Source organism: Dunckerocampus dactyliophorus, chromosome 5 (assembly GCF_027744805.1).
Source record: "Dunckerocampus dactyliophorus isolate RoL2022-P2 chromosome 5, RoL_Ddac_1.1, whole genome shotgun sequence".
NCBI lineage: Eukaryota > Metazoa > Chordata > Actinopteri > Syngnathiformes > Syngnathidae > Dunckerocampus > Dunckerocampus dactyliophorus.
The window spans coordinates 11,750,444-11,775,110 of record NC_072823.1 but is presented as its reverse complement, the minus strand read 5'-3'; the positions used below and the strand labels follow the sequence as shown (position 1 = coordinate 11,775,110).

Here is a 24,667-nt window from a genome sequence, read left to right as displayed (position 1 = left end):
CAATCAAAGACCATCTAAATTCATTTCACAACCAAACTAAAACAGAAAACCTCCCACTATAAAGAGGGCTACAACTCACGAACAATTCTGTTTTCTTTATTATTTCCTCGACGCATTCCAAAGTGAATGATTAACGAATAAGATTAACAAAATATATGCCGGCTAACATAACCTGTACCAACTCGTCTGGTATTGACTGACATATCTCCCACAACACGTAAAGGCACCACGGACACTAACGTTCAGACAGATGTTCCCAGTTTGTCTAACTTCTCGGTCTTCTTTGGTAAGTTTAAATGACTATCACTACGTATTGTGTTGTGTAACTGCAATTTATTGTGGGGTTTTTTCACATTCAATTATAGCATTTGTTATACTGCTGTTGTTAAAAAGTGCGAAGTTTTTTGTGCCTTTTCTGTCACGTTAACGTCTGCTCCGTGACTTTGAGACATTATACTTTACATTTATATGTTGTGTATTACATTTAGATGTGTTTTTAACTCCCACATATACATAGTTAGGGATACATAGCCAGAACCCAAATCCAGTATTAACTTACATAACAACACCCCCCCCCCTCCATTGAGCACATAGATATTGATGATGGGATGCGAATGCTAAATCGACACCATACCTCTAATCACTTTAGGTATTTCTATATTACTACAATAGCTTACTTATTTCGAATGTACAAGACATTATTTTGAACTGTGGCTGTTGTTAAAGTGCTTTAGAAATACGGTTGGTATGGTATCTCAATCAGATCAAATCGTTTCTTCACTGTTCGTAGTTGTGATGGATTTCTTGTGGTTGTGCCGTGCTTGTGTCAGGATGCTTCTGCTGGCTATGGAGAAGGTAGCCTCTCTGCACATCGAGCTAAGATGAACTTTACAGCGCAACCGTTGAAGTCTTCCAAGCAGAGATGCTCCAGAGATCTTTTACCGCCGTAATCCTGTTCAACACCTTACTGAAGCCAGAAGACGGCGATGATGATGATGATGATACGGAGGAGGTCCTGTCACGTGAAAGGAGATGTGATGTGCACAATGCTGCTGCTGGTGCTCTTCTGTTTGTTGTTCTACGTGCGACAGGTATACTTAATGGACTCAACTACGTCACACTAACCTTCCCTTCCTATTCGTCCTAACAAAAGCTAGTATAATGTTCCAGGTCCTTCTGTCCTCTGGCTGGGACAAACCTGCATGGAAGCTGGAGATCCTTCGTCCCACCAGCGCTAGTCGGACGTTGCTGGGAACCAATGGGGCCAGAGCGGCCCAGGAGTCTCCAAGGGTAAGACAGGAATTTATTTAAGACGAATAAGAGTACAGAGGACGCTTGCAACTCCAAAACCATCGGTTGGACTTAAGAATGTGAAAAGAAGTTAACCACGTAATATTAAGACCGACAAAAACACTCACTCGAGGTGATTTGAGTCCCAGATCATCTCACTTAACAGTCGTACTTGTCAGACAAGTGCAAAATGTCTTATATTTGTAGATGTATTTATTGAAGAAAGACAGGGACAGTGCATATTAATCAACACTTTCATCTACAGTCGTTCCACGTCACTTGGCGGTCCAAATGTCACGGCTTCACTCTCAGGGGTTTTCCCAAAATATATTAATTAATAAATAATACTGTTTCGTGATTGAATACAGCCTGTTATTAGTCCAAAAAATATGCATATTAATGCAAATTTTGTTTGTTTTTGCCTAAATGAAGCATTTTAAAGCATAAAATGGATAAATGAAGTAAAATACAAATAGAAGGCAGAAGACGCATTCTGTGAATGATATGTAGCATTCTACACTGGTCACTAGGTGTCAGTAATGTTACTGTAACGTTCGGGGAGACACCCAAACGCCACATTTAACAGGCTTTTATTGCAGGTTTGAATGATCTTACAGCAGGCACAATAATCCCTGATAAAAATCCATAATCGGGCTACAGTTGCTGCAGTAACCCAAGCCAAGCTAAAACTCAACTCTGAACCCCGACGTCACGTCCTGTCCGCCCGCCACTCAACTCCCCTAGGGAGCACATTTGTAGCAACACACGAACACAAGTCTTATTTATGTCTTAAATGGCTTATTTACTCTCATTATGTCTACTATATTTGGGAATACAAATGTAAAGGTGGCTAATGGAGTGTTATTTCATGTGTAGGCGGCTCTAATAATATTAAAAAACACATTTAGAAGGTCTGCAAAACTACAAAAATATTTTATTTAAAAAAAAGGAATCCTACTTGGAGGAAATTCACTTATCACAGTTCGCGTCTGGAACCAATTAACTGCGATAAACGAGGGATTACGGTCAATAGACAAGATTATAGCCAGTGGAAAACTTCCATCTTTAGTCCCTGAGGGCAGGTTGATGTTCCGAACAGTAACAATAGCATTTGACGTAAAAGAAGACAAGAAAGAATAAATAAAAAGTAAAACAATAAGCATAAAACCACGTGCGCTTGACAGAATTATGAATTTTTTTTGCCATATTTCTTATACACAAAATGTGTTGCTAAATGAATTAGCGTCACAAAAGGCCACACAAAGAAAAACGAGCACTGCTGTCTAAGTTTGAATTCTAGTGTTGTCATGAATCATTTTTTTACTCACTGATCATCACTGACTCGTCTCTTCCTGCCTCAAGTTTTTTGTTAAGCTCACATGATTCTTGTTTGATCTTTATTTTCTCATATCAGTCCCTTTTAAAATGTCCCGTTTTAGGTTGAATTCCAAGTTGTTCAATCATCAAACTGTTCTGCTTCTGAGATCCCATTATAGTTGGATGTGACTATGCTAGAAGCTGAATTACATTACAAGGTAGTACTCAAAAAAACAAAAAAAAGGAACGTAGAACTGTCAACAATAAAGCTAATAAGCTATGCTTTCTCGAGGCATTGAATCGATCACAACTGGACTGTTCAGGTTGTCTTAGAAGATGTTTACCCTCTCATCCGAGCAGGCTTCATCAGTTCATGCTCACAGACCAGATAGAACAGGTGTAACCTAGATAGCGCTCCCTCATTAGGGTCACGAGGGTTCTTGCTGAAGCAAGGGCACATACAACTAACAAATCTTTTCTCAGTCGATTAATCGAGTAATCGGTTAGGCCCTAGACCACAGGCGTCAAACTCAAGGCCCGGGGCTCGGCTTGTTTTTTTGTGGCCCGCGAATGCCTGGCAATAATCGACAGTGTTCCCTCGCTCTATCGCGGTTTACCTTTCGCAGATTCGCTGTTTTTTTGTGCTTTTTTTTTTTAATATTACAGTTTATGAACGCTGTTACAGGCCGAGCCTGGCCCTTTAAGAAGAATTGCACTGTGGGAAGTTGAGTGTCTATCTCTTCACTCTCTCGTCTGCCTGCACCGCCCATTGTTTTCTGCGTCCTGATTGGCTGCAGACCAGTCAGTCCATCTTCTTCGTTCCGTCCTGCCGTGTCTCCTGTGTCATCGCTAGCCTGTAAATGAATCTTCGGTTCGTCTGCAGCAATGTGCTTTAACAAGGATACAAAAACGCTACAGTACAGCGGACACGGCATCAGGACGGAAAGGCACGATCACAGGAGTGAAATATGCGTGAGTGACGTAATAATTTCCTGTGTTGATCATTAAAATTCAAAGGAAGGCTTTTTTGAGTGTTTAAACAAGAAAAAAGTGAGAAAATGTTATTACCTTGGCTACGTGAAATAGTTGGCTACTTCACGGATTTCACTTATTTTGGGAACCTATCCCCCGCGATAAACAAGGGAAGACTGTACATCAAAAATTTCTCCTGCATATTTTGACCGAAAATTTGTATTGGGTGCAACTGGATACTTTGGGTGGAATCGTCCTCATCCACTCAAATGACTGTCGTTGTCAAGCAGACGTCTCACTCCACTGCATCTTAACGACTGTCGTTTTACACCACAAAAGAGTCTTAGTTGGGGCGTGCCTCAACGTGAAGGAATAAATGCTTGGACCTTGCACCATCCTCTCAGGTTAGAGCTGTCCTATCTAGTCTGTAAGCATGAACTGATGAAGCCTGCTCGGATGAGAGGGGAAACAACCTGAACAACGCAGATGAGATGGATTCAATTTCCCTGAGACTACAATAACCTGAATGAAGGAGAATAAAAGATCAAGTACAAGAAAATACATGTGTGGAGATTTCATTCACATGACATGTTCTCTCACATCTTCCATCCAAATAAGGAGTCCCCAGTCAGCGGTCCCTCCGAGCCCCACCTCCCTCCCTCAGAGTCCAAGTCCAAACCTCCCCAGGCCAAGTCCAAAGCTGAGTCGAAACCTAAAAGAAAACCCAAGTCACGACAGAAGAAAGCGAAGCCCACCAAGACAGCTGGTGCTCCTCTGCCCACGATGCCGCCGTTCGACTTTGAGGGCTACCTGAGGGAGAAGGACAACCGCAACTTCAAGCTGCTTATTGATCAACCAGAGAAATGTCAGCCGGTAGCATCAAAGCAAGCTGGAGGAAGTCGAGGGTCCATGACTGACCTCTACATGCTCATTGCGGTGAAATCTGTGGCTGCAGATTTTGATAAACGGCAGGTAAAATATGACGTTTTGTGAACGTTTCAATGTTCCCGTCGGTTCTCTTCGTACTGAACCCTCCAGTGTTTATTGCTTGTGTTTGATTTTAATTCCATACTGAAGGTATCAGATGACCCGATGGCCTCATTGACGCAATGTTGATTGCTTCCGTTCTGTCCACTTCAAATGACCTCAGGTGGTGCGTAGGACGTGGGGTAAAGAGGACAGGTCCATCCGTACTGTCTTTCTGCTGGGGGTCCCCAGGAATCGCACCGCCTTGCCTCTGTGGGATCAGCTGCTGACCTATGAGAGTCAAATCTTCAAGGACATCCTTCTATGGGACTTTGAGGACACCTTCTTCAACCTGACCCTGAAGGAAACCCACTTTCTCGAATGGGTCAACCACACCTGTCCACATGTCAGGTCTGCGTAAGGTTCTACCAACCTGAACCGACAAGTCTGCTTCAGTTCTTCTCATTCAGTTCTTCCGTGTCACCGTCCTGCAGATTCATCTTCAAGGGGGATGCTGACGTGTACGTGAATATCGAGAACATCCTGGAGCTGCTCCAAGGTCAAAAACCAAACGAGGATCTTTTTGTTGGTGATATTATAGTCAATGCTAAACCAATTCGTCGCCGCAATTCTAAGTACTTTGTGCCAGAGTTCGTTTATGGAGCTGCTTTGTACCCATCCTATGCCGGAGGAGGAGGCTTTGTCATGTCGGGGTACACGGCACGCCGTCTGAGCTCCGCCTGTCAACAGGTACTTTACGCTTCAACATAACCTGCATCTTTTTGGTTTTTCCTTTCATTGTTTTGTGTACTCGCAGGTGGAACTGTTCCCCATTGATGACGTGTTCCTGGGAATGTGCCTTCAGCTGATCGGCATCAAGCCGTCACGCCACCAGGGCTTTCGCACCTTTGGGATTGCCCGTCCATCTGCGGCACCTCATCTCCAGACGTTCGACCCGTGTTTCTACAGGGAACTCATGGTGGTCCACAGCCTCAGCGTGCCCCAAATATGGCTCATGTGGAACCTGCTGCACGACCCCAAACTGAACTGCCACAACAGGACCAGACCGACATCCGGACCCTTCAGGTGGAGGATTGGAGAAAGGGAAACAGACTATGGCGAGGGGCGGGTGTTTGTCCCGCATGATTAACTCCCCGTCCACGTACAACGGGATAAGAAGACAGGCTTTGTGGCCATCTTGAAAGGCTGATGAGTCACATGACCCCTCGGCCAATATGAAGTGGGAAAAACTCATCTTTTTTCATTAAGGAGGCATTAAAGAAAGATTGCTGCCGGAGCCGATGCCAATCTATTGAAGCAACAATGTGACATCACCTTGGGGCTGACTAGTCATGTGGTTGACATAAAACACTGAATGCTTTGAATGTGATGTAACACTTTACGACTAAACAAGCCACGCTAGAAAGGATACAATGTGGTTTTGCTTGTGGGGCGGGTATTTTTTGTGGGATGATGTTGCAGTAATGAAGGTAGGATTTTTGTTCAGCAGTGGTTTTGGTCTTGGAACTCTGCCATGCAGGCCGTTTTTGCCCAGTGTCTTTCTTATGGTGGAGTCATGAACACTGACCTTAACTGGGGCAAGTGAGGCCTGCAGTTCTTTGGATGTTGTTGTCTTGGATGAATCGTTGTTGTGCTCTTGGGGTAATTTTGGCTGACCGGCCACTCCTGGGAAGGTTCACCACTGTTCCATGTTTTTGCCATTTGTGGATAATGTGCTCTCACTGTGGTTTGCTGGAGTCCCAAGGCTTTAGAAATGGCTTTAGAAGCTTTTACAGATTGATAGATCTCAGTTAATCTCAGTTATGTGTGTGTGTGTGTGTGTGTTGATGGGGGGGGTCAAAGAGCCATGTGGGTTTGGATTAATAAGAAATTAATAATACATTTAATTTAAAAACTGCATTTTGTGTTCAGTTGTGTTGTCACTGACTAATATTTAAATTAGTTTGACGATCTGAAACGTTCAAATGTGACAAACAGGCAATAAAATAACAAATCCGGAAGGGGCCAAACACTTTTTCACACCACTGTACATATTTTTTTTAACCCGGACGAGCCACGTTAGGGCAAGGGATAGTGAAATGTAGCAAGTTTGCATGACTTCAACTGGTGTTTTCTTGTCGGCATGGTCATATTTCTCTACAAGAACCAGTGAGCGGTGCGGTGCGTACCTTATTTTGTTTCATATGGCGTGTACGTTTCATGCATTTTGTGCATTAAAGAAGCTAAAACCAATCCATTGTAGTTCACTATATGCCATCTCAACAAAACATCTTAGCTTTCTGTTATGATAAAGCATATTAGTGTAATTTCTAATATTATGTCTTGTACATAATGAATACATTTTATTTTTAGAATATGCCAAGGGCCACTAAAAAAAACCCACAAAAGGCCTCCAGGCCACAATTTGGAGGAACTTTACTTTTTTTTTACTTTACAGAAGAACACACCCACACTCAACTGCAGTCTTTTACGCTCCTCTGGTTTCTTCACAGTTGTGATTTCGCCTTCTTCATCACCGCAACGGATATGAAAATAAACAAGCAACATAGTCAAGTCAATGTTATTTACATGCTATAGCACCATTTGGCAAGAGAAAACAAGGGAATCCCACATGAGCAAGCACTTGGCCGTGGAGGCAAGGCGAAAAAACCCCACAGATTGACCCGACCGCCACTGAACAAGACACTCAACTTGAAAGGCTATGACTCCGCCAAGAAATATCTGAAGACAGATTTTTCACAAGTTTTGCGGCACTCCAACTCAGACTCCAGCAAGGTGGAGGTGGGGTACTGGTAAGGGCTGGAATTATTAAAAGATGAGCTTGTTGGGCCTTTTTAGGGCGAAGATAGACGCAAACTCAACTCCTAAACCTACTGCCACTTTGTTTTCCTCCACACAGCGGTACAGGAAAAAGTGTGCATCTTTCAAGAAGACCATGACTTTTATGCAAAGCAGTGCTCCATCTCATGCATCCAAGTACTCCACTGCGTGGGCCAGCTGGTAAAGGCCTTAAAAAGGCCTTCAAAAAATGACATGACCCCCTTGTTCAACTGACCTAAACCCTATCGTGTACTTGTGGGCCCTTAAATGTAAGATTTACAGCGAAGAAAAAAGGTACACCTCGATGAACAGAGTCTGGGAGGCTTTGGTTGCTGCTGCACTAAAAGTTGATGGTCAAATGATCAAGAAACTCCATGGATGGAAGGCTTTTCCGTGTTATTGAAAAGAAGGGTGGCTATATTGCTCACTGATTGATTTTTGGAAATGTCAGAAATATTTATTTGTAAAGCTTGTGTTGTTGGTGTATCTTTATGACTTAAAAAAAAGAAAATAAAGTAGTAAGATGGGATATTTTTGTTTTTCTTTGAGTTGCCTAAGTCCTGCACAGCTGCCGAGTAATTGTGCACACAGAGATATCCTCCACAAAAGCCAAAACCTCACTTTCACTTCCTTAAGTATTCAAGTTTGAGGTTTATTAACATTTTTGGATTGACCAAGAGCACAGTTATTGCTTAATAATGAAACTAATAATCATGCAAATTGCCTTATCATTGTGGAAACATCACACTGACAGCAGATGTGCTCCATGAATGACTTGATTTGGTTGACATTTGTCACATCCACCTTGTTTTATTTCTTCAACATCTTTCTTGTTCTGAAAAGAGAAGCTTGGATGTCAAAAGTCAAAAAGTACAGCCACAGTTTATGTCAGCAAGCAACATTTTTGCAATGCTTTTTCGTCCACAAACTCGGTTTGCACTGCATTATTTCATTATTGCCTTTTTTCCAGTTGAAATGCTGAGTATTTATGTTATTTCGTCTTACACAAAGTAACGAGCATTCAAAATCTACTAGATCACATTTCAGTCATGTTCATGTTTTAATCAAATGCAACTTTTGAAAGTCATTTCCAGGAATGGATCGAAACAAATGCACACAATGGAAGGATAACTGCAGGGAAATGGGAACAAAAGAGACAATACAAAGTATAATTCCAACCACGATGAGGCCGTGTATTATAAATTAAAAACTTCATGATAATACTCGTTCACCTTCCCATGAAATGAAAAAAACCCCACTTCGTCTCCCTCAATGTTCTTAAGATAGAAGCAAGGTTGTGATATGTCCACCTGAGTTGATGCTCTCATGATCAATGGGTGACCACATGCATGACCTCATCGCCGCTTCTTCCGACTCGACACTCGTTATCAAAGTGGAATAAGAGAAAGCTAACAAACTTCGTTCTTCCTTTCCACGCGTCGGCCTGCAAAGCAAAGCAGCTTTTGCATAACGTGAAGCCCTAAAAGCAGACTAGATGAGGAGTTTCCTTCAGATCAGAACACAACTACAAGTAGTCTACTCAAAAAGTGACTGTACAGATGATAAACTCCGGCTTGTTAGGCGTCCTTGTGATTATTTGTTGGCGTTACTATGCCAGCCACTCAAGAGATAACAACCCCCTCCCAAAAAAAAGTACAAAAACATTTAATGTGATGTAGAAAATGCAGTAATTCTCAACAGGCAAAATAAAAGTTACGCCACGCTGGCATAATGTACGATGCTGCTGTGATACCCCCCCACACAATTTGTTTAATTTCTTAAAAAAAAACAAAAAAAACCCCAAAAGTAATTAAAACGATAAAACAATCAACAAAATGAATGTATAAATAACGACTTTCAGATTAATGAAAGGCTTTTTTTTGCAGTTTATTTGCTGATTTGTGTGTGAACCAGAAGCAATAACTGATCATTTTTCTATATTTTATGAGATACTGAATTTTTAATAAAATTTTTAATAATCAAAAATTAAGAAATATACTTTTGAAAATATTCCACTGTGTGTGTAATGCATCAGTAGCACGGGATTCACTCTTTGAACTAAACTACTGAAGTAAATGAACTTTTTAAAGACGTTCTAATTTGACGCACGAGCACACGCACACACTAGTATTCCACTGTGTCCAGGGGAGATAATGATACAGACGTCAGACACGGGCTCAGCGGGAGATGAGGCACAAAGTTTTGTTCTTTTCTGCTTTCTTTCTTCAAATGTACACCAAAGTCAAGTGTTTGAACAGGATCTTTATAATAAATACTGTATTACAAATATATCCAGGAGGGACGACAAATCCTGCAATATTTCTGATTGGAAACATTCTGCATAAACAACTTGTACAACCCCGCCATGCAGTCCGAATGAGAAGGATGGTGTTTCCCTGCTGGTGAATCGACTATTTATGATTCCGTAGCGCAAACAGGATCAAACACGTGCAGTCTACAGAGTGCAGTAGTTTCTATGGTGACCACAACAAACAATCAGAAGCGTGACAGCCTGTTTACGGCATTGAGAAATGAAGTAAAAGAACACGTTTAGGTTTTTTTTGTTTTTTAACGCATCCACTCTTGTGTACAATGTGTTATGTTACAGGAGGGGGATGACTCGCGGAGGTGTGAAAGAGCCTCTAATGCAGAGGACTTGTTTGGAATTTTAAAAATCACTCACAAACACTGCCTGCTTCATCCTCCCCCCCCCCAAAAACAATTAATCAAATCCAAATTATTTTTGTGAATAAGATGTTGTGTACAAAAGAGCACTTGGCCAATAACGAGAATACATTTGTCCAACTTACAATAAAAAAAGTGAAGATTTATGGAAACGATGCTCTAATATTGCATGAAAAAAGGCTAATAGTACAAATATGAAGTTAAAAAAAACTCACTAATTTGACTTGAATAAAAGTGTTATCACAAGACAAAAGGGCATCCATTCATCCATTTTCTACGCTGCTTAATTCTCACTATGTTTGCAAGAGCCTATCCCAGCTGACTTCGGGTGAGGGGCGGGGTACACCCTGGAATGGCCGCCAGCCAATTGATCCACATATAGACAAACAACCACTCACACTCACATTCACATTCATACCTATGGACAATTTAGAGAGAAACATACAAATATTAAATTGCCCACATTATCAGAATGAATAAAGTGGTACTTTTGCAAGAAAAAGGTGTAATTTTATGAATACAATTTCAAAAGAGGGGAAAAAAAAGCATTTGCACTCATTAAACTCAAATTAGCTTCTCTCAGGTTACCGTTTTAATCTCGCAACTTTATCGTCGTGACATGTCATCTGGTCATTGACAACTTTTTCATTTACGTTACGTCTATTCCCTTCACAAATCTAACCTTTTGACTTTAGCATGACTTTGTTCCAGATGATGTCATCTCCTGATTCACTTAATTGGCCATGACGCATGATACATTCATTTATTTGTGGCGGGCCGAATGTATGGGAAACACTGTACTGTCAAAGCAGTTCCTTTTCTTCAACCTTTTTCCTATTTTTCTTTCCAGCACGGCCCTGCTACTCCTTTGGAGGTTTTGCAATCACAGCCAGCTGTTTGAAATCTACGTTGAATTTAGATGTTTACCCCCCCCAAGGACATAGAACGCAAAATAACCTGCCTCCTTTCTCCAGAGGACAACGAGAGGTTAACAGTGATAATGTCCGTAATGAGCAGAAATGCCCCTGAAATGTCTTTGGCTTATGCATTTGGCAACTCAACAAATGAAGAAGATGCAGATGTTGCTGAAGGATGATTAGCATCAGTGTGTCGTGTAGCGCAACACACACACGGCAAAAGAACAGAAGTGGTGTCTAAACACACAACGCACCATGGAAGAACCTCAACTCTCTCTCCAAGATTTATGTTTTTTAAAAAAAATTAAAAATCAATGTATAACACCTTGAAGGATTTGGCCTAATAACCACGCAAGTCAAGGTGTTACGCTTGTGTGCAAAGTCATACTTAGAAAGCCTGGGAAGAGTCATGCAATGAGATGGAGAGACGGGGCGTGGGCCCCTGGAGCATGCAGGACTAAAAAGAAACAAAGGAGGTTGCCAATTTGTGCTTTTCTGTTCAGGTTCCTCTCATCCAAAACACGGTTGCCAGGTTCATGCAGTGTTTGTGTGTATTTCGACAAGTTTGGAGCTAAAAAGGCCAGGTGGAAAAGTCCAACAGGCGCTCAGGCTGACCTTTGCTCAAAGTCAGCTTGGCAGGCGACCTTGTGTCTGTGCTTCATCGTGTGGAAATGACAGGAGAGGCTTCAGCAGGCAAGGTCATGCAGGTGCTCATTCAGGGCTTTTTTACAGCACTGGAGGCGGGAGGACGGGGGAGACAATAATGTTTGGACAGTTCTGCTTTCAGAGGCTTCACATCTGGCCTGGCTATTGAGCTTTCGGGTTGTCTCTCACCGAAAACCATCTGGATCTCCAAGCTTTGCTCCCAGCGTCGGATGGCTCCTCCTGGGCTGGGCAGCTTTGCCTCTTATGGTTTCTGTGGCAGGAAAACGAGCAGAAGCGGCAGGCTGGCAGTGTGGTTGGCTGGCGATGATTCACAAGATCAAGCCAGTCTTGTCTCGAGACACTGGCCAGTTTTTTTTTTTGTTGTGGGGGCTCTCACAAGTCCGCAGTGGTAGAAGACGTTTGCTGCTCAACATGTTCATACCTAAAAGCTTCACACGGGCTCTTAGCTGCACGTCACAAATGGCAAAGCATATCTTTCCCTCCCTTTTTGTTTTTTTTGAGCTGTACCTGATTCCATCACGTCACGCCAGTCGGTGACATTCCTCCAAGCCAAAAACTCGCATTTCGGTATTCATCGTCCAACAAAACACAATCAAAGCACAATCCAGAAAAAGTGTTTGTCTCACTGAGTGTTGGATGTGATTTACGGAGCAATTCTCCCAAGCCAGCAGGAAAACAAATGCTGTTGTTGCTTCTGAATTCAATGCAAGAATGGCCATGTCGTTGTTGTGGTGGTTATGGTCTGCTTGGTTTCAACTCTGCACGGTTTCAGGACAGGCCAGAATGAGATTTGGTGTCAGGTTACTTTGTTCAGTGGGAGCTGCTACTGGACTCGGGTCGGGCTGGACTGGTGGTCCGTGGAGCACCGTAGAGGGTCACAGATGCTATGTGGCTGTTCTGCATCACCTGTTAAAGTTAAAACAACAACCATTTTGATGAAATGCCACCTCGATCCTACACAGCTCAACTTGTTAGACGATCGGTTTGAGTCGACGGTCACGGGGTTGACAGAAGCACGCGCTGCTGTTTCTGCTGTTTCTTCTGGTGGTAGCTGGCTGGGGAATTTTATGAATGACAAATTCATTTATAAACCCGAGTGAAAGCTTTTTTTCTGGGTTATTGTTGATATTCTGTCTCTCCCTGTTAAAATAAACATACCATATTTTTTGTTGTTGTCAAAAGACATTAAATTCAAAGAAATTATACAATAGTTGCAGTTTATTTATTATTTCATGAATTCTGTTTTTATTTTTTGAATGGATTTGTTTAAATGTTTCATATATTTATATATTACTACAAAAACAATTCAAAAAGACACTTAATCTCATTGCTCAATGTCGTCTGTCAATTTTGATACTGCATGCAATTGCAGTTTATTGTTTTGTTGTCAAAAGCAACTTCAAATGAATTATGCAATAGTCACGGCGTATAAGCCGCTACTTTTTTCTCATGCTTCGAGCCCTGCGGCTCATTTATATCTAAAAACTACACTTCCCATGATGCTCAGGGTGCCGCTTCAGGAAGTAGTGACATGGGCAGTGAAGTGGAAGCTAACGTCACGGTTTGAAGACTTATGCAGCAATCTCTGACACATCTTAAGTGCGGTGTATAGGACGCACCCACTAAATTTAGAGGAAAAAAAGTTTTGTTCTTATGTAAGCCACACCGGTATATAAGCCGCACACATCCACGTCATAAAGTGGCATATTGTGGACCAGACAGCTCTTTATTTGACTGGAGCCAATCGAGAGCTATGAATAAACTCACGATGAGCTCGTCAAACCTTTGGAAATTGCAGGAGGTCATTACAAACAACATTAAACTCATCACACAGCAACTACACAAAAATGATTCTCACCTCAAAGATCATCCTCTGGAGTCCAAAGCAGAAAGTAGAGCCAAAGGGATTGGTGTTATTGGCAGATGAGGACCTGCGGAGCACATATTTGGTGGTTAGTTGGTAACGATATTGCTATAATAATCATGAAGTTGGAATAAATATCTAATTGATAGAAATATCATCTTTAGCTGTATGTGTCTGTATGAGACACATTTAAAGCTTAAATGAAGTTTTGCAACATCTTTTTCTTTACCTATGAAGGACAACAGGCTTTTCCATCGGGTGGCCAAACAATTCCTGAATCTGATCCCACTGACAATAAAAACAAAATGTTGACAACAATATTACTGCATTGACCGGAAAATAATACTTTTACCCCCTACGAAAGTCTGGGTTGTTGTGGGATCCAGGGTGCTCCTCTCTCTTCCCTTTGTGTGTGGCAGAGTGTTCTGCGGACGCACACCTGTAACAGCGCTCTTTAAAAGTATATTTTAGATGCATATTGTGAAATCTGAGTTGGTAAAAATAGGGTTGCAAAATAAACTGATCTCAGGGAAAGGTTCACAAGTCCTGTCCAAAACAGGGATGTGTACTTAAACTTGGTATCATCATGGTGCCGGTTCCAATGTAAATGGTAGTAAGCGGACCAAAAAAAAAAAGTATCTATGGGTGCCTCGTTTCGGTGCTGAATTAATGAAGACTCAGCCACCTGCAACAACTTAATATGCCAACAGCAGCACGCAGTTCCAACACCGCTCACACACATTTCGCTGTCACGCTCCTCTACAACAACAGAACACTTCCTCATTATCCACAAATCACGGTCACGGCAAGTGAGGCGCATTCAGGAACACCGGAGTTCTGAACATCAACATGACAGCACAAGCACACATACCCTGTGTTCTTTATTGCTGCTGGTTTTGCTGTGATAATTATGACAACGTGGTGTGTGCATTTTATTTCCTACTGGTGAATTTATTAATTACATTTCTGTTTTTAAAGAATTTCAATTGCTATGCGAGTTGCATGTCACAAAATTCTACAGTATAAAAATAAAAAGACACTGTTTTTGGACAAAACAGATATGTTTTCCTCTTTTTTTAAGTACCGGGTCACACAAAGTTTCACCAGTACCGATTTGGTACTTGTAAACTACTATTATTGCTATTTATAAGCAATAACCAACCCGATTCCTCTACTGACCTTGCTGTAAGTAGTTAATATGCAGTCGTCAGTCTGAGAGTCAGCTCCTTCTGGCAGAAAAATAAAATAAAAATCCACATTATACACATTAGCTAAGGGGGTAGGAAAATAAGAGAGCTTATAATGTCTACCTTTTTTAATGACAAGTGGAATCTTAAAATCACATCGATGATAGCTGCAATGAAAAAGAAGAAACACAATAATCACACTACACAGAACCATAAAAATTGCACATGGATGATTTGGTTTATTTCAAATAAGATATTTAAAAACACAGGAAATAATGCATCAATAAGTAGGCAAATATTTACATATTGAAGTTATAATGCCCTGGGTAGTTGGTATGGAGGACAAACTTCTTAACCAGGTGAGTTGTCGAGTCAAACAGGATATCCTGAACAAAGAAGAAAACAACTAAAAGGTGTGTTGGCACACAAAGTTGGACTTTTCCAAAATTATGCACAACCTAAACTCTTTCTTTCTAATTTAGCGAGGTTTCGAACAAAACGTAGCACACTTGATTTGTTCAAGAGCCCCCGAGCAATGTCATTAATCCATAATCAACTCAACTAATTAATTAATCCATGATTTATACCAGTAGCTGTATACATAAATTGCATCATGACTGTTTTATTTCTTCTGTCCCACTGATCATAAAGAGTAACAAACATGCGCCTGCCGTGATCAAGTAAGACAATTCCCCTCATACAAAACCTCTTCGAACACAAATACGTACCACTCCCAGGGTGAAGTAGTTAAAAAAGTAGTCGTTACATTTGGAGGGAACCTGCTTGTGAGGTGATGGAGAGTGGATCTTCATCTAAAATAAACCAGCAGAACATCACGGCTACAGCGCACTGTAATCAATAAGTGCTTCTTAAAGCAACTAATACGTTGTCAGGAAGGAAAAAGTTGAATTTACCTTGTCCTCAGACTTGTAGAAGACTTTATGTGGGGATCCCAGAGCACCGAGCACATCCTGGCAGGAGTCTCCAAAGTAGATGTTTCTTTCTAAGGACCTCACTTTAGCATCACCCATCACACCAGGACCAGAACCTGAACAGCCACACAAACCAAATAAATGTGAAATGACAAATGAATGACCAAGTAACAAATCAACTAGTTCCAAACAACAGTTGCAGTAAATTGCTACTAAATTCAATTGTGCCTTACAGTTGCTGTGTGCAGATAGCCTGTGTTGAGCTTTGCATAAACATTCGATTCAAACAAAGAAAACAAATGTAAGAACGGGAACAGAGACATGTTACCGGCAGTTAGGAGGCGGAGTTTGAGGCCCACGGGTCCTGCACCCTCTCTCAGGACATCCACGCACTCTGCATAGATGTTACCAAGGAAACATGCCAGTGGCATCGCTGGAGCTCTGAAAACAAGAAGCGAGTATCAAAACTGAAAACTGAAGCTCAGCTAAAAGGACTTCATTAGGAGTATGTTGAGTACTTTGTTTCTTGTAGGTTGTTGCCAGTGTAGATGTGCATCCTCTTCACCATGGCCCCGTGTGGAATCTGCAGGGAGGCCAAACCCATGGCAAAGTTAGGCTGCCAAAGTAAAACAACTGGGAGTAATACACAACTGGCTCGCATGGAAGAGCACAAAGTCAGAACTATTATCAAGAATACACTCATCTCTACCACAAATAATCATACACCTGGTAGTCATGCTACACAGCCAAATCCATCCGAATCACTCTCAGTCAGAAGTGGTGACTATGCTGAGATTTCATGCCCAGTTTCTAATGTTTCTTTCTCATTTCTGAGAGACACATTTAATCAGAAACATAAACAAAAGGATGAATGGGAGGCACTACCCAATTTCATCTCATTTCGAATTAGGTTTTCTGCGCTCACTCTGAGTTTTTTTTCCTTCTTCTGTTTTCAAGCTTAAAATCATTTTATATATACAGATATTAACATGCAATATAATAACACATATACTGTATGATGCCATACAGTCGTCCCTCGCCACTTCGTAGTTCGAATCACGGTTTAAAAATAAATATTAATTAATAAATCATGTTTCATGGTTGAATATTCTTATTAGTCAAAAAGTATGCATATTGAAGTAAAATTTGATGTACTTTTAGCTAAATTAAACTTTTTTTAAGCATACAATGGCTAAATAAACTAAAATAGAAATATCAGGCATTCAGAAGACGCACTCAAAGGCACTAAGAATGATTAAGTACTATTCTACACTGGTCTCTAGGTGTCAGTAATGTTACAGTAATGTTCGTTGAGATGCACAAGACTTGACCGCTGGAACAACAGGCTTTTATTGCAGGTTTGAATGATCTCACAACAGGCACAATAATCCCTAATAAAAATGCAGGCTACTGTTGCGGCCATAACCCACGCCAAACTAAAACTCCGCTTTGAACCCTAATAGCTACTCAGCTCCCCCGGAGAACACATTTATTTATAACAAACACAAGCACAAGTCTTATTTATGTCTTAAATTACTTATTTACTCTTACTATGTCTACAATATTGGTGACACAAGTGTAAAGACTGGCTATACTCTAGGGGAGTTCATGTCTAGAGGTCTCTAATAATGTGGTTTTCTATGCTCTAACAACGAATGTATTCAATTTATGAATAGAAAATCCTACTTTGTGTAATTTCAGTCAAAACGGTCGGGTCTGGAACCAATTAACCGTGCTAAACGAGGGATGACTGTATATTAACACCATTATTATCCAGACTCCAGCATTGCTTGAGACAAATGTAAAGGCCAGCAACTGGTTTAGAGTAAGCAACTACCAACAAATAAATATGTCAGGAGTCGGATAAAACCTGACTATAAAGGGTTTGAGGTCAGCTCTGATAAAAGGCACTTTAAAATGGGAGCAATAAACAATGGCACTGCAGAAGTGGAGCACCAGGCTCCTGACATCCACAGCTCGGTTCAGTAGGCAAAACCAGAGCATAAACCCTGTTAAATTACACAGCTGCAAGCGCTCTTTAACAAACTCACCTCGTATTTTGGAGCCTCGTTCCATGAGTCTAGCTGGAAGGAAAAGGACAGTCCTCGAAAGTTGAGATGGAACAACTGCTCTGCTGCATTGTAAACTGGACACAAATGGGGAAGGAAGAAGTGACTTCAGCAAAAATTAGAATCCGTCTCAAACGGAGGGCCAAATAGTGGCTTTCTCTACAGAGAAGTATATAAGCAAACATTAGAAATACAAGTATACCTCCAGGGTGAGTAGCTCCAAATGACTGGTCTATTTGTTCTATAGTGGGGGCAATGGCTTGAGAGTTGAAATGGACTCCACTGGAATGACACATACAGAGAGTGGAGATGTGTTAATCATTCTGCCATGCAGCATTACTGCAGAAGCTAATGCAACATTTGTTTCAACTGATATGCCAAGTGTTTTAAGAACACATTCAAGATGAGCTGACTCCATTATTGGCAATTCAAAAGCAGCTGTAACGTCTATGGCTAAATGCCATCTTCACATAAACATAAAATGAACAACAAAACATCCACACAAATACTACTAATAGCGTTGTTGGGGCATCAGTAGCACAGTCAGTGAGAACTTGGTTTGGGGCACTGGAGGGTAGTTGTTTCTTGACCTGTTACGACGCGAACACTGCAGTAGAGAACTGTTTTTCTGGAGATACCCGTTTACTTCCCAAGCCTGACAAGCCAAACATTTGAAGAACGCCGGAGACACAAATTAAATGAAAATAAGCTAAATGGTTGTGTTGACTGTCTTGAAAGGTTTGGGGGGGGGGGAGTAATTTAATTATCTATTACCATATAAATTGGAGACACCAGCCAAAAAGAATAATATGGTAATAATAAAAATAAAAAAAACAAAACAGAACAACCACGTTACTTGACGAGACCTTCACTAACCTCCTAACAAAAACCAAAGCATAAAAACGTAGCAGATGTAAAGCACAAAAAAAAATCACTACTGATGGTCTCCAACCCAAGCTGCAATAACAAATAAGAACACTCAACATGTTGGGAACTGCCAAAAACGTAAAAAAGAGGAGGAAAAAAGAAAGCCATCTACCAGGTGACCTGCTGCTCCTGCCTGTGTCTGTGAGCGTCTCACTTTCTCACTCCTGTCATCTGCCTTACTGCCTTTCCTGATGAGCAACCACCTGCGGGTGCACTCACTGGATGCATGAGAAGAAGGAGGCTAATAACCTGATTAGCAAACACACAGACCAAATGGCACATACCATGACCACAAGTAGTACAGAGCAAGCTCTAAGGTCGGAATTTGTTCATTTTCGCATTTGACCAAGGAAAAACAAAAAACCCTTCAAATAATTTGCAGTTCTAGCAGTTAAGTATAACATCACACGAGACGTCAGCATATCACTTGAAACGAAAGTTTACATCGTAAGTGTTCAGTTCAGCAAACGTGAGAGGATTATCATCATGTGTGTTTTTACTTCTTTGGAACGGAAGAACATTAAGACACATTAAGTCATCTGAATGTCAAACAGTGCAACAGTGGTGTCCAAACTACTGTACAGTCATTGTTCAGTCTTCTGCTGTTTTTACGCTCCGCATTTAAAGTGGTGAACTTCTTTTTGCACTTGTGTAACAGTCAGAAAGATGCATCTACACAAATCACCTTTGTCATTTGCCAATTAAGTTAACACTTGAGTGTTGTACTGCTTTGTACAGGTAGACAGACATGAAGACAGTGGTTACATTCTTTTTACACTTGCATGAAACCTAAGAATGTTAAATGTTACTTAGAGTTTACCTGTACAGGTGGTCCTTTTGTGGTAAAGTACACACTCCTACAAATTAGGAATACTAGTTATACTAGTACTAATACTAGGAATACAAAGGAAAACTAGTTACGTGTGCGTGGCAAAGTAATACATAGGGTGATTATTACACTGACGGATTGGCAGAGCGATACATAGTCGCGTCGCTACACTGAGAAGAAGGACATCGTTTTTGTCTTGTTAGTTCACTAATTAATTTTAACCTCCATTATGTCTCCCAAGGCAGTGAAGCAGATTCATGGCAGCATGAAAAGAAAGTGAAAGTGAAATTAATGCAATTTCCGGTGTATAAGACGCACCGGTGTTTAAGCCGCACCCTCAAAATTTAGATAGAAAAACAGATTTGTAAATATATAAGCCACACTGGACTACAGTATAAACTGCACGTCCATGTCATAAAATGGCATATTGTGGCGTGAACAGGGCCGTGAGGACCAGTTAGCTCTTTGGCAGGAGTCAATCAAGAGATATGAGCAAACTTACAACAAGCTTATCAACCAATCGGAAATCTGTGTCATCTTCAAAAGAATGCTAAACTCAACACACAGCAACTTAACACCCAAAGGGTAGCGAGGATATACACAAGAAAACCAATACGAGTTTAGAATAAAAAACAACAACTATTTTAACTTCGTCCCATCATGCATTGCTTCCCAGCAAGGCAATTCAATGGCCACGGCTGCCGAGGCGCTGCAATGATTAATTCAGCTGCTTGAGTTCACCAGAAGGAGCTCCAGAGGGAGGCACGATTGGCTCCCTCTGCGGATACAGTACTGTGGATAGCCACCGCGAAGCCAGCCTCCAAAAACTTTGTAGAAAGGCGCTTTATTAAGTATTGTCCATTTTCTTGTATTTGTTTAAGGGCAAGATATGCTACATCCAAACATATCACTGCAATGGCCCAACCATCTCAATGAGCAGTTTGCTTAGTATGTATACTGTATATGTCTATGGGAGTCTCCATGTGAGGTTTTTTGGGGTTTTTTTGCGCATGCGTCTTCTGACACCAACTCAAGTGAATTGTGTATTCAATTCACTTAGAGACTCATAACAACTCGAGTCAGTAAAAGGAATCGAGTTTACCATCACTAGTTAACACGTGCTGCTGTTGTGATCACATGGGCTCTACCCGGGCTCTCTAACGTGCTGGGGCGGAGTCTGGAATCGACCACTTGTATCGGAGTGACAATATCGGAGATTTTAGATGCAGGCCAATATAATCCGGCTGATATCGGCCCGATATCCGGATCGGGACACCCCTGCTTAGAACCACTTTGAGTGACTTAGGAGTCAATTTAGGTATAATTTTGGTCGACTTACACCAAAAGTTGACTTGCATCACAGTCTATGGGACTTGTATGTAACCCAAGGTCCACCTGTACAGTTGTTAAAGTTTTTTCTGAGGGCAACCGTTTCATATATTATTTCTATTTACATTATTTACGGAAAAAAAGCATATAAATAAATTTGAAGTTGCCTAGCATCTTGGAACTCCAACCTTAGAGGTTCTACTGTACCATGAGCAAGGCATCGAGATCCTCAGCTTCTCAGGGCTGCCCTTTTCCGTGCAACCCCCATCCTCAAAACCCCGATATCAGTCTATAGAATCCAGTTTGACTGTGTATTTTTTGTGGATACACGTGCGTCGAGACTGTAACTGAGTGTCCTCTCGCGGCACCTTCTATTTTTTAAGTGTGTAGTTCTACTCACCAGTACTTCAACTTGACTTTGCTCAAGTCGTACACTTCAATCACCTGTCAGCAACAAGACAAATCACAAGAGTTGGCATATAACATATAAGAACATATAAGAAAATTTAGCAATTCTGAAGTGCCACAAAAGCATAATTACAGAGACAACACTTCAGCTCTCTTATCTAGCCAAAATCCACTTCATATGCCGCAACAGTGTGAGATCATTTATTCAGAAACAACTTTAGAGACGTGGCAGCACATGCATATTGCATTGTGTGTGCATGGACCTGATCTAAAAGTCACATTTTCACCTTGAGTCTCTGATTTGTTGCATCAAAGAGCAGTTTAATGCCATCCTGAGTCAAGTTCAGTATGAGGTCATGGCTGAATGGTGTCTGGTGGGGACATAAATACGTGCATTAATTCATATCAATGAGTGGACCCTCACACATGATGCACATGGCAGATTGCAGACAAAAACATTTATGAGTGATTCATATGACGTATTCATAACTCATTTTGAAACATATTCACTCTAAAATGTCTTGAAGCATCTCCTGACTGTGCGGTCAACATGCTAACCACTAGAAATCATGCGGCCCCGGCTCCACGAGCTTTTGTAATAAAATTAGTATTTGTAAGGAAAATGGTAGACAATTGTTTTGCTTAACAGTCAGTATTAGTTGTCAACTGAAACAATCGAATAACTTCATCCTGAATTGCAAGTTGTTCTGGATAAAACACCATTTGTGTGCAAACAGACACCGTGTCCAGCTCTTACCTGTTCACTGTAAAGCACCTGGACATTTTTGATAATGCGGCAGTGTTTCTGGAGAATAGAGATGGCTTGGGCCAATGGCATGCCTGGCAAAAACACATACATGACATGCAGTGATTCTGACTGTATATATCTTTGCAAGGGGATAAACTCACAAAATCAGCAGGGGATCAAATTCTTATTCCAAAAATGAATCCTCTCTTTACATATCATACAAGCTTCTAATTTTCTTCCATGGCAAAATAGGCCACTATTACTGTCTGAATAAGGTGACGTTTCAAAATACCTTTAATGGGAAAAGGTGTCACACACTGCATGGCCAAAAAAAGGTCAGACACTTAATTTCATTGGACTGCCTTTACATTTGATTAGAGCACACATTCACTGTGGCATTGATTCCACGAGCTTCTGCGATGTCACATTTATTTCTGTCCACGGTTGCGTTCATTTTTCATTTTTGGAGATTCAGACCACAGAGCAAAGTTTCCCCACTGTCCTTCCACTTTTAAATAATGAGTTGTACAGTTCTTAAACCCATTTTAGTAGTTTCAGCAGTCACCAAACAGCTGGATAGTTTTGTCATGCTTGATGCATTCCAATAATTTGACCCTTCAGAAAAAAAATAACATCTTTTCCACAACTACAAATAGGAAGCTGCAGTCACTGCATTCAGTTAAGGGTTATGTCGTAATTACCCGCTTAGTTAAATTCAAGCGGTGACCTTATTTAGGGGTCGGGCAGTATATAAAGCTCATCTACTATCACACATCCAAAGAAAAAGCAGGTAAATAGCATTTGCCAAGTATAAGAAACACATTTAAGTAAGCATCATCTTATCAGTACCTACCTAAGGCGAATTCCCATTGCTCATTTCCAAGTGATCGCTCAGGTACCACCTCCAGATCCAGCATTGGCAAGTAGTGGGGGGTGGCTCACCTTAAGACACAATGGAACCCACTGAAGGATTCTGTCTCTCTCCCTTCCTGATCAATGTGCACTAAATTATACTGGGGCTACTTGACAGGCACTGTGTTTGTACAGCTACCAAAGTCATGTGTGTGCATCAGTGTGACACTTTCGAGAAACAAGTCGCCACTTTAATGCACGACATGTGTTACTAACATTAAAATTGGACCAATGAGAACAAAATAAACAATTAAATATAACCAATATCACTCATAAGGTCAGCCAAGGCTTGCAGCTTACAATTTTAACCAAGATTACTAAGTTAGCTGCTTTTGCACAAACAAATTGCACAACCAGCCACGTACAACAGCAGCTGTCAGCCAAACTAGTGCTTAATTGCGTAATCTTGAGGGCTCAAAAAGCAAAGAAATGAGCCACACAACGCATGATCACCAGCTAGATTCCCTCACAGGGATACGTGTTGAGCGACCTGATTACAGAGATAAATAAAATACACAATGTCATCAGGATATATATGCTTATATATTCTCAGCACTCGCTAAGGTGATCTGTCACTACCTGCTAGTTACGAAAGCACCAAGCAGGACAACAACACTGTGTCTGGCTATTGGCTAACATTAGCCGACGAGTTAGCCGCTCTGATTGCGGTGAAGATTAAGTAGAAATAAGAATGAGATATACAAAAAAATGCCCCAAAATTCAGTACACAGGTCGACCATTCAGGTTATAAAAGGACAAAGCAGGTTCCGACGGTGTATTTCTTTCTTCCTTCCCGCGAAGGTACCAGCATTGGGAGCTAGCTCTTCTGCCGCGTTGACACTAATTCAAATTCCTCGGTAAGAAACACGTCCCTTGTGACACTTATTGTTTGTCAGCTTTTATATGTCCACCGTCTTCCTTCTATGGGCTTAATGTTTAAACAGCAACTTCAGGCATTAACAACACAAGCAGCAGTATCAGCTGATTATTCCACTTCCTGTATTCAACGCATGCGCTCTGTAGACGTGATTGCGTCACAGCAAACAGCGCATCGATGGTAACGGTTTGGTTTATTTCTAACAAGCTTTACAAAGTAATTTAACCTTTTGCTGTGTTACCATTTTCTAATTGGGAATGAAAATTCATGGATAAAAACTGACAATTTGTTCGGAAACGAAAAAATAAATAGAAGAGAAATGTTGTAAAAATGAATAAATAAACATGGAATATATGATGAATAATGAATAACAATAAATAATAATGATAAATTCAAAAGTGATAACAGACATTGTGGTTCTCAGCATACCCCCGCGACCCTAATGAGGAGAAGCGGCATAGAAAATAGATGGATAGATGGATGGATGGATGGATGGAGTATTGGACTTCTTCCACATATCTTGTAAACACCATATGCTTGAACTGTTTTTTCTATTATCAGTTACTTGTAACGTGTAATCTGTTGCATAATTTTAAACCACATACTGATATACTAAAAGTATTTAGCGTTGTGCAAGCATACAGATGTTTCAAATCCAAATTTTCTCTGAGACCGTATTTCTCCTCCCTTGCATAAAAAATGATTGGATTTTGTGTATGCACTCCCGAACATATAGAGAATTTGTGTGTTTGTCTTCGACCAGCCCAGGGGGTACCCCGCCTCTCGCCCTAAATCAGATGGGTTAGGCTCCAGTATACCCCCACGACCCTAGTGAGGATAAACTGCATAGAAGATATATGGATGGGCGGTATCTAGAATTTAACTGTAGTATTCTTTCCCATGCACCCGTAGGATTCTAGTTAACAGACCA

General features: G+C 41.0%; 2 protein-coding genes across 5 annotated transcripts; one reads left to right on the top strand and one right to left on the bottom strand.

Moving 5' to 3' along the window:
- The first annotated feature begins 219 nt into the window (after positions 1-219).
- On the top strand, positions 220-7,887 carry b3gnt9 (UDP-GlcNAc:betaGal beta-1,3-N-acetylglucosaminyltransferase 9). Of its 3 annotated transcripts, XM_054777313.1 has the most exons (8): positions 220-286; positions 831-1,091; positions 1,171-1,290; positions 4,198-4,551; positions 4,730-4,956; positions 5,040-5,104; positions 5,195-5,295; positions 5,363-7,887. In XM_054777313.1, the coding sequence occupies exons 2-8, from the start codon at positions 987-989 to the stop codon at positions 5,693-5,695; spliced, it is 1,305 nt and encodes a 434-aa protein (XP_054633288.1). In that variant the 5' UTR covers positions 220-286; positions 831-986; the 3' UTR covers positions 5,696-7,887. The 3 variants fall into 3 exon arrangements, with proteins under 3 accessions (XP_054633288.1, XP_054633286.1, XP_054633287.1); XM_054777311.1 differs by having other exon boundaries at positions 5,040-5,295; XM_054777312.1 differs by lacking the exon at positions 220-286 and adding an exon at positions 679-741 and having other exon boundaries at positions 5,040-5,295.
- Positions 7,437-23,864, bottom strand: phaf1 (phagosome assembly factor 1). Of its 2 annotated transcripts, none has more exons than XM_054777316.1 (16): positions 22,801-23,864; positions 21,957-22,039; positions 21,487-21,570; positions 21,192-21,235; positions 17,909-17,988; positions 17,689-17,783; positions 16,156-16,220; positions 15,966-16,078; positions 15,620-15,753; positions 15,434-15,517; positions 15,009-15,091; positions 14,829-14,872; positions 14,698-14,744; positions 13,748-13,806; positions 13,513-13,585; positions 7,437-12,560 (listed from the first exon to the last, which is right to left on the bottom strand). In XM_054777316.1, the coding sequence occupies exons 1-16, from the start codon at positions 22,862-22,864 to the stop codon at positions 12,465-12,467; spliced, it is 1,248 nt and encodes a 415-aa protein (XP_054633291.1). In that variant the 5' UTR covers positions 22,865-23,864; the 3' UTR covers positions 7,437-12,464. The 2 variants fall into 2 exon arrangements, with proteins under 2 accessions (XP_054633291.1, XP_054633289.1); XM_054777314.1 differs by having other exon boundaries at positions 7,439-12,560; positions 14,698-14,747.
- Between the last annotated feature and the right edge of the window lie 803 nt (positions 23,865-24,667).